Here is a 12847-nt window from a genome sequence, read left to right as displayed (position 1 = left end):
TCTAGTAAAATAAATGAAGTTCTTAGGAAGAATGGGGCAATGCTGAGAGAGCATCTGAGTCCAATGTCCAGTATTTCAAAATATATTTTTGTATTTGGTGATATGAATTCTAATCTAATTTAACACACTATTAGGACAACTAGCCACATCTAGATCTATAACTGACTAAATACATGTCTGAATTGCTGGTATTTTCTGGTGTTCAGGTATTACTATGTAAAACAATATTTTAAGAAAACTAGAATTATAGTTAAAAAATAATAAACTCAGTGTAATTATTTCAAGAAAGTCTGTTTTCTGAGATCTAACAACCACCTACAACACTACAAAGAACTGCAAAAGTCAACAATATGAATGTTAGAGTAACAAGAATAAAAGAATCCTAGCTTCTGAGTATAGTCCATTGTGGGGGGAGGACTTTTTACTTAAATTCACAATGTAAAAACCTGCCTTGCTCACTATTTACACCACACATAAAATGCCCAACTAATAATCTGGTACCTAAATGAAAGTACAGAACCATCTGCACAAATAAAAACACACTGCGTTAGTTGGCTATTATCCTTCCAAGAAATAATTTTAAAAAACAAGAATGCCTTGGATATAGCAGGTGCTCAATAACTGCTACTGGAACGCTGATTATCAATGCACTTCAGTGATAATATTCAAATAGTTTTCAAAGAATATCACTTCTTGATTCTCCAAAAGAACATTACCTCTGATTTCCTTCTAATGCAGTGGGTCCAAATCCTAGCTTTGTCAATATGATATAGATTATCTCTCTATATATGTATCGATATCTCTATCTCCTGCCACTTGGCCTCTGTAGACCTCAATTTCTTCATTTGTAAAATAGAGGAATTGCATTACATTTCTAAATAAGGGAAATGGGCTGCTAGGTCTCATCCAGCTTTCAAATTTTATGACTGAGAAACCCAAAAGCTATTCTCATGTAAAGAGAATGAAAATGGTCATATCAGGGAATATGAAGCACTATGAAAAAAAAAGAAACATTAAAAGAGAGGTAGGAGGATGTAGAGACAAAAGCACTCAACCTTCTAAGGTCCAGGGTTCCAGTTAGTCTCTGTTCTACCAATGATCAATGTGAATTTGACTAGGCACTTGCCATCAGTATCCTCATCTGAAATGCAGAAATGACAATGCCTTCCCTGCCAGTCATGAAAAGCAAATAATACAATGTAAAGACCGTGGTAAGCTACAAAGTACCAGGCAGAGATGAAGTATATTACCATTAATTCAGTTAAGAGCCTGCGGTCAACCAGAAAAGTTCCTTGGTTAACAGATAATGGGAAGCTAAAGCGAAGAAAGTTAAGCCTTTGTCGAGTTATTTGACCCTAAGATACAATGCTTTGCTGCTTCCTAAAAATATAACATGTACTTCATAAAGGTAGGTCAGTAAGATTCCAAATAACAGTGTGTTTGACTTCAGATTTCTCCTATGCCTAGTCCCTTAGGTCATAGTCCACTTTTTTTCAGACAATTTAGAACAGAATTCCAGAATCATTTTGAAATTGGAAGGGACTTCATTCCTCCAGTCTCTCATTTTGTCAGATGAGGGAACTGAGATCCACTGAGGTTAAGGTGATTACTCAAGGTCATAGTGCTAGTGGCTTAATTCAAAATCTGGATCTCCTACTATTTAGCCCAAAACCCTTGACACTAATGAAAATAAAGACATCAGTGAAAGCAAGCAGGCTTTAGATTAACTCCTTTTAGAGTTCTAGCAAGATTTCTGGCTATTTAAATTCTAATTTCATACCCAAAGTTGGAAAATTCAGGGAAAAAAAACTAAAAGTCATTTGTCATCCCTCTACCACCACTAATGTTGGGTATGCATCCTTTTTTTCTAAGTAGTTTACAAAAGTGGGATTATGTTGGACATACTCTTCTATAATCCTTTTTAAAATTTTATTTATTTATTTATTTGGCTGTGCCCCATGGCATGTAGGATCTTAGTTTCCCGACCAGGGATGGAATCCGTGCCCCCTGTGCTAGAAGCACGCAATCTTAACCACTGGACTGCCAGGGAAGCCCCTATAATTCTTTTTTTTTTTAATTTAACAATTCACATTAAACATTTTCTTATATAATTTTTGTATCATTCATGGGTACAATGAATGTGCTATAAACATCAAATACATCTCCAGTTATTTCCTTATGAAATAGTCTCATAAGAGAAATTTCTGACTCTTTCACTACCACCACATTCCATTCTTCTTTATTTTTAGGTTTCTGGCAAATTTAGATTCCTGGTGCTTAACCAGGATACTCAAGTAAATATCAGCATTAACAAGGTCATGGGTTTTTACAAACATGAAAATTTGAGACAGCGATCAAGTTCCAATCTTTTCAATGAGAAACCACAGTGCTCACTTTGTAGGTTACCTTTGAAGGCTGCTCCAAAGGAATAGCAACATGGAATGAACCTACATATTTACTTAAAAAGATCATCCACAGCATGGTATATCTCCCTTAGCGCTTCACTTCACAATGGGGATCCACTAACTTCTAGATGAAGTTCAAGGTTCATACAGCACTGATACTGACCTTGTTCCTCATGTTTAGACAGCTTCTCTTGTCTGTACTTTTCAGAAACATCAGTCTAACTGGAGTCGGTCCACTTATTTACAAAAGTAATATTGACCAGCTTCCTGTCGGGCAGGTAAGGATGGTCCCCAAATATTAAAACTGAACCCTGTAATGTGGAGTGACTGAAGAGAAAACAGCCCAAGATTCGGCAAATGGTACAAATCTTTTTAATCTAACAGTTATTTTTTTCCTTCAAACTGGAATTCTTTCCAGAATGACCAAAAAGTTAGAAAAGTATCTAAAAGAACTGACCCTTGCATATTGTTAACTAAAACTTTACTGGTGATTAAGAAATTTTAGAGACCTCATAAGCTTTCTCAATTCTAAAGATTACTATCACTGAAATTATATTACTGACCCTATTTAGAAAACAGATACACAAATTACTATTGTTTACTGAGTGTTTATTATATGCAATGCTCTGTTTTAGGTTTTATATACACTATTTCATTTATTCCACACATTAATCTTATAAAGTAGGAATTTTAATTCCATTTTATAGATGAGGAAAAAGTCTTGTCTGAGACTACTCAGCTAGTAAATAACAAGCCAAGGTTCAAATCCAGTACTGTGAGACTGCAAACCCAAACTTTTACAAGTATACTATTGTTCAAATAAATAGATAAAAATCAAGTGTAAGAAGTCAATTAAGATTCTATGCTTTCCTATTCTTCAGTTCAACTTGCAGACGGTCTGAAACTGCCTTTCATTACTACTGCCTTACTCAAAAATTCTCACTGGGGCCTACCCACCGCCTAAGAAGTATATTTTCCCTGAGCCAACTCTTATCCAAGCCTCATGTCTCAATTTAATTGCTATTTCCTCAGGAAAACTATCTTGACCTTCCATCCTAAATTAGTCCTCTCTGTTATTATTCTTTCAAACTATCCTTCTTATCCTTTGGGGCTCTTTTCATAATTTGTGTGTTGATTTGTTTAAAGTTCCACTGGGCAGGGACCAAGTGTGGTGTGTTCATCAATCTATACCCCAATCCTAGCCCCATATACCTAGAGACCAGCATTGTATCTATCAAATAGAAACATTCTTTTGCTGAATGCACCGATGGAATGAATGAAATTAAGTCAGATAGTCAAGGACTTCCATAATCTGTCCCTACTTTATCTTTTCAATCACATTTTGTGAATTTAGTCCATTCACTGCTTCTTGTAGAGGTCTCCAAGACTGTAAATCCTACCTTGCCTTCAAAGTGCCACTCAAAAACCCACCTCCCCTAAAAGCACTAGCCCAGACATACCCAGCTTCCCTTTCAACTACTAATAGACTCACGTACGACTTGCTTACCATACTGCTAGTCCAGCCCTTATTATAAACGGCTTTGCAGGGTAAATGCACTGTTCATACATACAAGTCTTAGGTCTCCACCTAGACCTGCACTGTGCAATACAGTGGTCACCAGGCATATGTGTCCATTATGTATAAATCAATTAAAATTAAATAAAACTTCAAATTTAGATCTTCTTTCACACTAGCCACATTTCAAGCACTCAATAGCTATATATGGCTAGTGGTTACCATTTGGACAGGACAGATAAAGAACATTTCCAACATCACAGATATTTCTGAGGGTCTTGAGTACAAGAACTGTATTTTATACTTCTTCCTATTCCATACTGTGAAGATGGTAGCTACATAAACAGTGAGAGTTCAATAAATATTACAGAGTAATAAAAAATAATAACTTTCTGGATAAGAGAACTTTGACATGACCCTAATTACACTGTAAACAGCTGTCCTCCACACTAGCACAGCATCTGTACATTAAGCTAATACCTGTCGCTGGGTCAAGCCTTCAGTTATTTTTCCAAAGTATTCTCTAGGAGTCAACCACACAAACAACATTTGCATGGTATTTTTCAGTTTATAAAGTGCTTCACATTCATCATTCAGTTGGCCAATATATTTCCTAAGGAACACAGGGATTCAGGTTAAGTCTACTATTTACCTAGTGGCAACTAAGTGCAAGACACTGTGTGAGGTGATTTTCCTATGTTTTCATCAGCCTCTAGAGCCCATGCTCTGCAACAAGAGAAGCCACCGCAATGAGAAGCCCGCGCACTGCAACAAAGAATAGCCCCCGCTCACCAAAACTAGAGAAAGCCTGCGCGCAGCAACGAAGACCCAACGCAGTCAAAAATAAATAAATTAAATAAATTAATTTAAAAAAAAAAAAGAGAGAGAAAGCAGAAACAGGCTGAGAAAGGGTAACCTATCCATACCCACCAGTAACAAAATCCACATTTCACCCATTATATCTTCAACTCCTACTGGCCAGAAATTTCCAGAGACAAAGTCAATATATTTACTGTAGTAGATGCTGGCTAATAAAATTATGATCTATCTTGTATTTGTAGAAAAGAGGAAAACAAAAAGAATAAAAAACTTTCTTTTATAATACTGAAAAGTGTAATTAGGTACTAACTTTGAAGGTAAATGATGCCTTTTTCTTTTAACTAGAAATAGAGCATATGTATTTTGGAAGTAAAAGGGTTAGATGAGGGGAGGAAGTATGAGCGATTTTGAAAAGTCCAAATTATAAGACATTTTAAAAGACGCATTGTAATATTACTGGAGATATTGCTACTGTAGGGAATATGTACTAAAATATAGCTGAAGATTAATATTAAACAATGAGTTAAACTATTTAAAATTTTCAGATCTATATCATTATTTCATATTTTTTCAAATGCTCAAATTATTTCAAACTTTAAAAAATACTGAATGACCCAAATGTTTATTAATAATTATAAGTTATGCACTGGCACAGAGCACATTGATGAGATCTCATAAAAAATGCGATTGGGGGGGCATTAAAGTCCTTTATGAGTTTCAATAAATATGATCCAGAAGAACTGGGATGTGTTCCAAACTGCACTGTGTCAACCTGCCAGGCCAATGAACAAACTCAAGTTTTTTCAAATATGAAATACTGATGCTTTTCTAGTCTACTTCAAAGAAGACAAACTAAGATGATTACTGTACTTATTAGACTTCTTTCTAACCTCCTCAATTTCTTTAAGAAAAATAACCCCAAATGATGAGAAAACAGTCATTTCATTTGTCCAACTTTTTTTTTTTTTTGAGAATGTCTCTTATTTGCACTAAAGCTCTCATTCTCAAAAGGGGACTGAAAGACTGATATACAACAAGGCATCAAAGCATTCTTTAGAAGGCCCAGTGCCCACTATGGTTACTGCCAGGAAATCATTCCAAACTCTCATTCTGAAAAAGGCAGCAGTCACAAGGGGAAAGGAAGTGGACGCTGTCAGAGGTGGCAGGTGTGTTTTGAGGCCAGCAGTGTCTTGTTTTTAATGAGGCACAGTTGCAGGTCTCCAACTGTGTGCCACGAGGGAGCAAGACATCTGAGGGCATCACCTTGAAGGAAAAGAACACTTCATTTAGATGAAGGTTTGGCACCTCTTTTCAGCGGAAAAGCTTAAGGAGTTAGAATGCTTAAAAAGAATAATTCATGCGTTCCAGTTTAAAGAATAAAATATTTTTTAAAAAAACAAAACTCCATAAGCAATTAGGTAAAGTGAAAACAATGTAAAACTGGATTCCATGTTTCTTTCTCTTGAGGGAAGGAGGGATGAAGGGAGGATGGATAGGAAAATAGCTACACTCTTGCTTCTTCCTTACTCTTTTGTACAATGTGTAGATATATCTCTTCTTTAATAGCTTCTTTTTCGTTACATAAAAGCAGAAGTATCAGACAGAATACAGTCTCTTACCGGATCTTCCCGGAGTACTCCAAGTAAAATGGAAAGGAAGGAGGGAAAGATACATGTGTCAGTTCTGTGGTGTCCTACTTAAAGAGGGCAGCAGCGTTTGACTAAAAAAACAATTAATATGCTCCCTGTAACTATGAATCAGCTAATGCTAAAAAGTGTCGAGGTTTCATCTGCTTCCCACCAGACCCAACCTGTGTCTACAGAAGCTACTCTCTTGAGAATGCCCTGTTCACCTTCAAAACAAAATGTTTCATCGAAGTTCCTCTACAATTTTGGGACAGGTGAGGCGAAAGTCAAAAGCAGCCTCAAGCTACCTTCGGCTAGTAAACTAAGGGGGTTTTGGCCCATGGAGAATAAGATGATCAGTAACCCCTTCTTACCAAGGTCCGGGATGAACCTCAAAAGAGTTGTGTTAACAAAGCACATACAGACCCACACCGTGTACCTTAAACGGATGTGGGACGTGGACACACGGGTGAAGTCTTTCGAGTTTCGTGAACTCCTGGGAAAGGGGTGGGAGGGAGGTCACTTCTAAGGACTCGCCCGAGAGCTTGTTCCGGTAGCGGAAAGCTGGCCCCGCGGCGGCCGACAACTATCGGGCCCCGACCCAGCTGCGTCGGCTCTTGTGAGCAGCGCAGCGGGTCAAGACCTGCAGTCCGAGGTCGGCTCGAGGCTTGGCCCCGCCCCCTCCCGCCCCCGACGACCCCCGGAGGCGGCGGAGGCGGGGGCACCGCCGGCGCGCGACTCACATGTGCGGGTTCCTCCTGAAGGCGTTGGTGATGTCCTTCACCACCCGCTGCACCAGCACCGCCACCTCCTCGCTCGTCTCGGCCATGTTGGCGGCGTCCGCGGCGGCTCGGGAGCGCCTCCGGGAGACCGCCGAGCCACCCGCGGGAGTTCCCGGGGAGCGCGCGCGTGAGCGCCGGTTTGGCCGCGCCCCTGCCCCCGCCGTGGAGGCCGCCGCCGAGCACTTCCGGGTCAGCCCGCGGTCGGCTGGTGTGTGGTCCCTGACGAGGCTGAGGCTGGCAGCTTGGTCCCTGACTTCCTCTCGTAAGCGAGTTTCTAAGCGCCCGAGAAGATGCTGCAGACTCATTTGCAGTTACCTCAGGTTGCTGTATTACACTTTTTATTTTAGTTTCTGGTCTACTGGGGACCGAGGAGGGAGGGGTCCTAAGGTCACTCCCAGAGCCAGGGTCTGGCCTGAATACCCTGCCCAGAGCACCCGTCCTCAGCTGTTCTGGAAAGGAGCCAGTCCCAGAATGCTCCTGGAGGAAAGTTTAACCGAGAGTGAAGATCCTCTTAAGCAGTTAGTCCCTTGGCGTTCTGAGAGCTTGTTCCCTGTATTTTCTTAGTTGGAGGGATGAGGCCGTCCAGAGACACCCTTGGCGGAATGAGGCCCAGTCGGACCGTATTGGTGACTTCAAGCTTTTGTACCTGCGTGCCAATTTCGGCCACTAAGCAGATGCTTTCAAAAAGTTAATTTAAAAAATTTAATAAATGGATTAAAGGAAGAAAAAGGAAAGGAAAGGAAAAGTTATTTGCTCTCTCCATATAGGGAGTAGAAGTACAGAGGTATTTTTTAGATTTTCTACATCGAGTGTACCTTGCTTTGCACGTCATTTGGTGTCCTATGAACGTTGCGTGTTAGTTTTGGAGTTAAAAAACCAAGTCCCTGGCAAGGTTTGCTCTTAATAGCTATTTGCCTTGCTACAAATAATTTTTATAAGAAAAACTGGCTTTCTAGTCCATTTGGATTTTGAAATGCTGTAATTCAAATTTTCATGTATCAGATTTTCTTTCAACCTCTGTGTTAGAAAAAATCCAGCTGCTTTTGTTTCTTTTTACTTAATCCTTGAAGTCTTTTAGAAACTTTTTTTTTTAAAGCAAACTCAATGTTTAATGTAAACATATGTAGAACATTTGAAGTAGGGTTGATGATTGTGAGAGTAAAAACCATCCACTGGATGCAAACTTATAAAGCAGTGAATGAGAAAACTCCTATGGGCACGTTTAGAAAGGCTACACCTGCTGTATGGACTTTGGCCTTCTGGTTTTAAAAGAAATGAGCTAGAAGTTTCATAAAATTATAGAAAAGTAAGATGGACAGGTTTGATTTAGTAAAGTCAAACAAACCTTAACATATTGACAAGTTCTCAAATGAGTCAGTGGAGTGAATTTGTGTTTAGATTCCAGGGCCAAAGACAACTTCAAATGTCCTAATTACTCTTAAAATGTAGTCAGTTCTGAAATGGTTTGAATTCACTGATAAGTCTTCTTCCTATTCTATTAATCAGAGCCTTGCATCCTTTCCTGATAAAAGTGGGAAATAAATCCTGACTTCTGGGGCAGAGCTTAAAGGACACACTCAGAAATATGACATTTTTTTCAAAGAATTTATTTTTATCTTAAAAATTAGTGTGATTTTTGTATTTCACTCTAATATATTTAACAGGAAAAACAACAGCAACAGCAAACTTTATTCCCAAATCTTGAAGTGAAATTGATGTTCCAGGAAGATAACATCCTATATGATTTGGTGTGTCCCCTTCCAACACACACACACACACACAGACACACACACACACACACACACACACTACCTTCATTTGAAAGGTGTGAATTATATTTCTCATGTTTCTTCTAAGAATTCACAAATTGTTTCACCCAATTATTAAAGATCTGCTATGTTTAGAACTTGAATTTTTTATAGTTAGAGCATACTAGGACTGTGACCCAATCCCCTTATTTTGCTGATAAGGAAGCTGAGGTTCAAAGGAGAATTGAAATTCATGGACTTTAATAATGATATGTTTATAAGAATAGGATATGATGAATTTAGCATGATTTTGTTGAAGAATTCAAAGATTTATGTTCAGGGATCTGCAAAATACACTTACTAATAATGAAATATTTTAAATAGCTTAAATGCCCAACTTTGGGGATTGATTAAATTACAGTAAATCTATATGATAAAATACTGTTTAGTCATTTAAAAGCTCATTGTAACTAGGAGAATATGTAGCAAATGCTTAGGAGGAAGTATATTTATAGGAGAATTTTATTTTCTAAGTAACACGAAGAACAAAATAAAATTTTTGTAATATAAGAAGTTTTTTAAAGTATATGTTAATAAAAACATGGATATATTTATTTGTTAATTAGCCAACTCTTATGCATAATAATTTTCTTAGAGATTGATTTTTAAGCAACCATAACTCGCTTAAAATTTAATCTCCCCAAAATTATTCCTTTCATATTTTAGAAGACTATTTGATGATGGAGGAAAAGGTAGATATATAATGACAAAAACAAGTACCAAAACAGCATACAAGACAATTATATATGTAATCGAGAAGGACCCCATGGGGCCTTCCCAGGACAGGCCTTCCCCCATATCCTCTGCTTTAGCTCCTCTATGAAGTACCTAGATAGTAGTATTTGATGCAAATTTCCTGAGTTGTTTTTCAGATGTGAACATCCCCCCACCCCCCTCACCAAATGGAAGAAACTACTTGACCTTGAGCACATAGCCCCAGGCCTCCTGGAGCTTAAGGACTGATAATGTTAACCCTTGTGACACCACCCTGCTACCTCACCGTCAGCCAATCAGAGAACTATGCATAAGCTGATCACATACCCTGCAACCCCCCCTCCCTCACCTGGCTTTTAAAAGTGCTTTGCAGAAACCCTTTGGGGAGCTCAGGGCTTTTTAGGGCCTGAGCCACCTCATCTCCTTGCATGGCCTTGCAGTAAACCTTTCTCTGCTCCACACTCCGAAGTTTCAGTTTGTTTGGCCTCACTATGCATTGAGCACACGAACTTGCATTAACATATATATATGTTGACAAAAAATTATTCAATAGTTGATCTAAGAAAGAAATGGAAAATTTTATTCAAGCCAACCTGAGGATTATAACCCAGGAGATAGTCTTTCAGGAAGCTCTGAGAACTGTTCCACTTATTAGAGTTCAATGCACAGTTATATAAGTTTTTGAGACAAGGTGTGATACGTCAAATAATGTATCATTGACAGTTTACACAATCCAGATCTACACATACAAAGCGAGTAGTGGTCATGGGTTATCATGGCCCCTTACAATATTAAGAAGGAAGGTTATTTTCTTTCTGAAGGAGTTGTGACTGTTTGTGAGGTTAAGAAGGAACATTATCTCCTAAGGAGGTCTGGCTAACACAAATTCACAACACATGCTAAAGGGGAGGGAGGAAGCCCAACCAGGCAAAGAAAAATTTTATGTTTAAACTTTTCTCATCTTGCCATAAAAAATGAATTTTATTTCATCATATACAAAACAAATTGTACATAATATAAATATAATTATATATATAAGTATTAGACTGGGATGGTATAAACTAAAATGTTAACAATGGTTATCTCCATATGATAGAACTACTAGAGATAATTAAGACCTATAAATATACATTCTTTATATTACTCTGGTTGTTCCAGACTTTCTACAATGAAAAACCTAATGTATGTGTTGAGGGCGCTGGTGGTTTTAATGACAGACCTAGTACAGTTGACTCTTGAACAACATGAGAATTTGGGGAGCTGACCCTCCACACAGTCAAAAATCTGAGTATAATTTACAGTAAGCCCTCCATATCCCTGGTTCCAATTCCTCCTTTTCTGTGGTTCAGTATCTGGGGATTCAGCCAAACCTGGATCACAGTACTGTAGTATTTACTATTGAAAAAAAAAATTTGTGTATAAGTGGACCTGTACAGTTTAAACTCTTGTTGTAAAATGGTACAGATGAACCTGTTTGCAGGCTGAAATAGAGACACAGATGTTGAGAAAAAGCGTATGGACACCAAGGGGGGAAAGCGGGGTGGGGTGGTGGGATGAATTGGGAGGTTGAGATTGATATCTATACACTAATATGTATAAAATAGATAACTAATAAGAACCTGCTGTATAAAAAATAAAATAAAATTCAAATAAGATCAATAAACGGCAAAAAAAATAACTTATTTTTCAAGGGTCAACTGTAATTACCTTTGTGCAGAGTTGTAGATGACCTTATAATCTGTTTTCATCTTTGCTCTGTATTATCACTTTTATCACTATGATGTGTCATTTATTTACTCCATTATTTGGATTGAAGTCCATTTTACTATGGTAACATTATGCAAGATAGAGTGTAAATAGTACTAAACATGTTTTTACCATGTGCTATTATTACAAAAACAAGTTTATTTCCTCCATTAAAATAATTAAGTGCTCAATTTTAAGTGCTTCATTATAATATTACCATTGTGACTAAATATATACTTATAGTATACCAAACCTCAACCTTAATCACTCCTAAAATTTAAAATCAAAGAACTTACAAAGAAATAGGAGAAGGGAAATATAATACTAGTCAAGAAGTCACAATATCAATGTCTTTTTATGAATTCTTAAGAAAAATCAGTAGGAGTAATGTTATCTGTAAAGTTTTTATTAAAAACCATTTCAAGAAAAGGAATAGAAATTAATAAATGAATTTAAAAAGACATGTACATTAAACTTAGGGGAGTTTTGGTATACATCTTGCCTCAGTGTGTGTAGGTTTATTTTCCCAAATACAAAACTTCATGTATGATCAAGAACTATGTTTTTTAAAGTCACAAAATCATGAATTGCAAATGACATCTATTCTTGTACTTAGTTGATATATCTAGTACTTCATTATTCTTTTCTATTGTTACTATTTATTTATAATTAAAGTATCATTGATTTACAATATTGTGTTAGTTTTGGGTGTACAGGAAAGTGATTCAGTTATATATATATACACACATATATATTTTTTTCAGATTATTTTCCGTTATAGGTTATTATAAGATATTGAATATTGTTCCCTGTAATACTTCACTATTATAATTGTTGAGATAAAGATAAGAAAATGCATGTGATAGCACCTTTAAACTGGGAAGCACTATACAAATTATTACTTATTTCTATGAGTTGACACAACATCATTACAGGTAAATCAGTATTAAAACACAATAGTAAAATAAGATGAAGCTTAATACTAACTTTCAAAATGAAACTCTATTGTTTAATATTCTAAAGAGAATTATACTGCTATTACAATTAATTTCCCAATCAAAACATGAACTTTTTTTAACCAGACAAAGTAGGTAAATGTTATAAAGATGCTTATCATGACAGTGACTTTAAATGATCAGTTAGTACTGATGTTGGAATCCATGATGATAGAGGAATGAAGATACTAGTTGCATAATATGGTTTTTGTTGCTGAGTAACTGGTTTATTTTTCTTGACATTTGATAGTTCCAAACTGTCATCCTTTTCCTTTATCCTCTTCTCCCTACCACAGAGGCCCAGGAAACCCATGATGTAATCTTCAGAAAAGAACAGGAGAAAATGTCTGGAGAGAAAAAGAGCCAATCCAGGCCTTGCATGTGGAAACAGCTAGGGAGATGGGTATGTCTCTATGATGGATTCAATGTTTCTCATG

General features: G+C 37.1%; 1 protein-coding gene across 2 annotated transcripts in view; it reads right to left on the bottom strand.

Moving 5' to 3' along the window:
- The window catches only part of PTAR1 (protein prenyltransferase alpha subunit repeat containing 1), a 40056-nt gene extending 32802 nt beyond the window's left edge, over positions 1-7254 (bottom strand). Inside the window, exon 1 of one of the 2 annotated variants that reach the window (XM_082657424.1) lies at positions 7109-7254. In XM_082657424.1, the coding sequence (XP_082513550.1) occupies positions 7109-7194 (86 nt within the window). In that variant the 5' untranslated portion in view covers positions 7195-7254. The remainder of the gene's footprint in view (positions 1-7108) is intronic. The other variant, XM_082657423.1, reaches the window with a different exon arrangement.
- Positions 7255-12847: the final 5593 nt, after the last annotated feature.

Source organism: Grampus griseus, assembly GCF_964374135.1.
Source record: "Grampus griseus genome assembly, chromosome: 6".
Lineage (NCBI taxonomy): Eukaryota > Metazoa > Chordata > Mammalia > Artiodactyla > Delphinidae > Grampus > Grampus griseus.
This window is presented reverse-complemented; position numbering and strand designations above follow the sequence as displayed.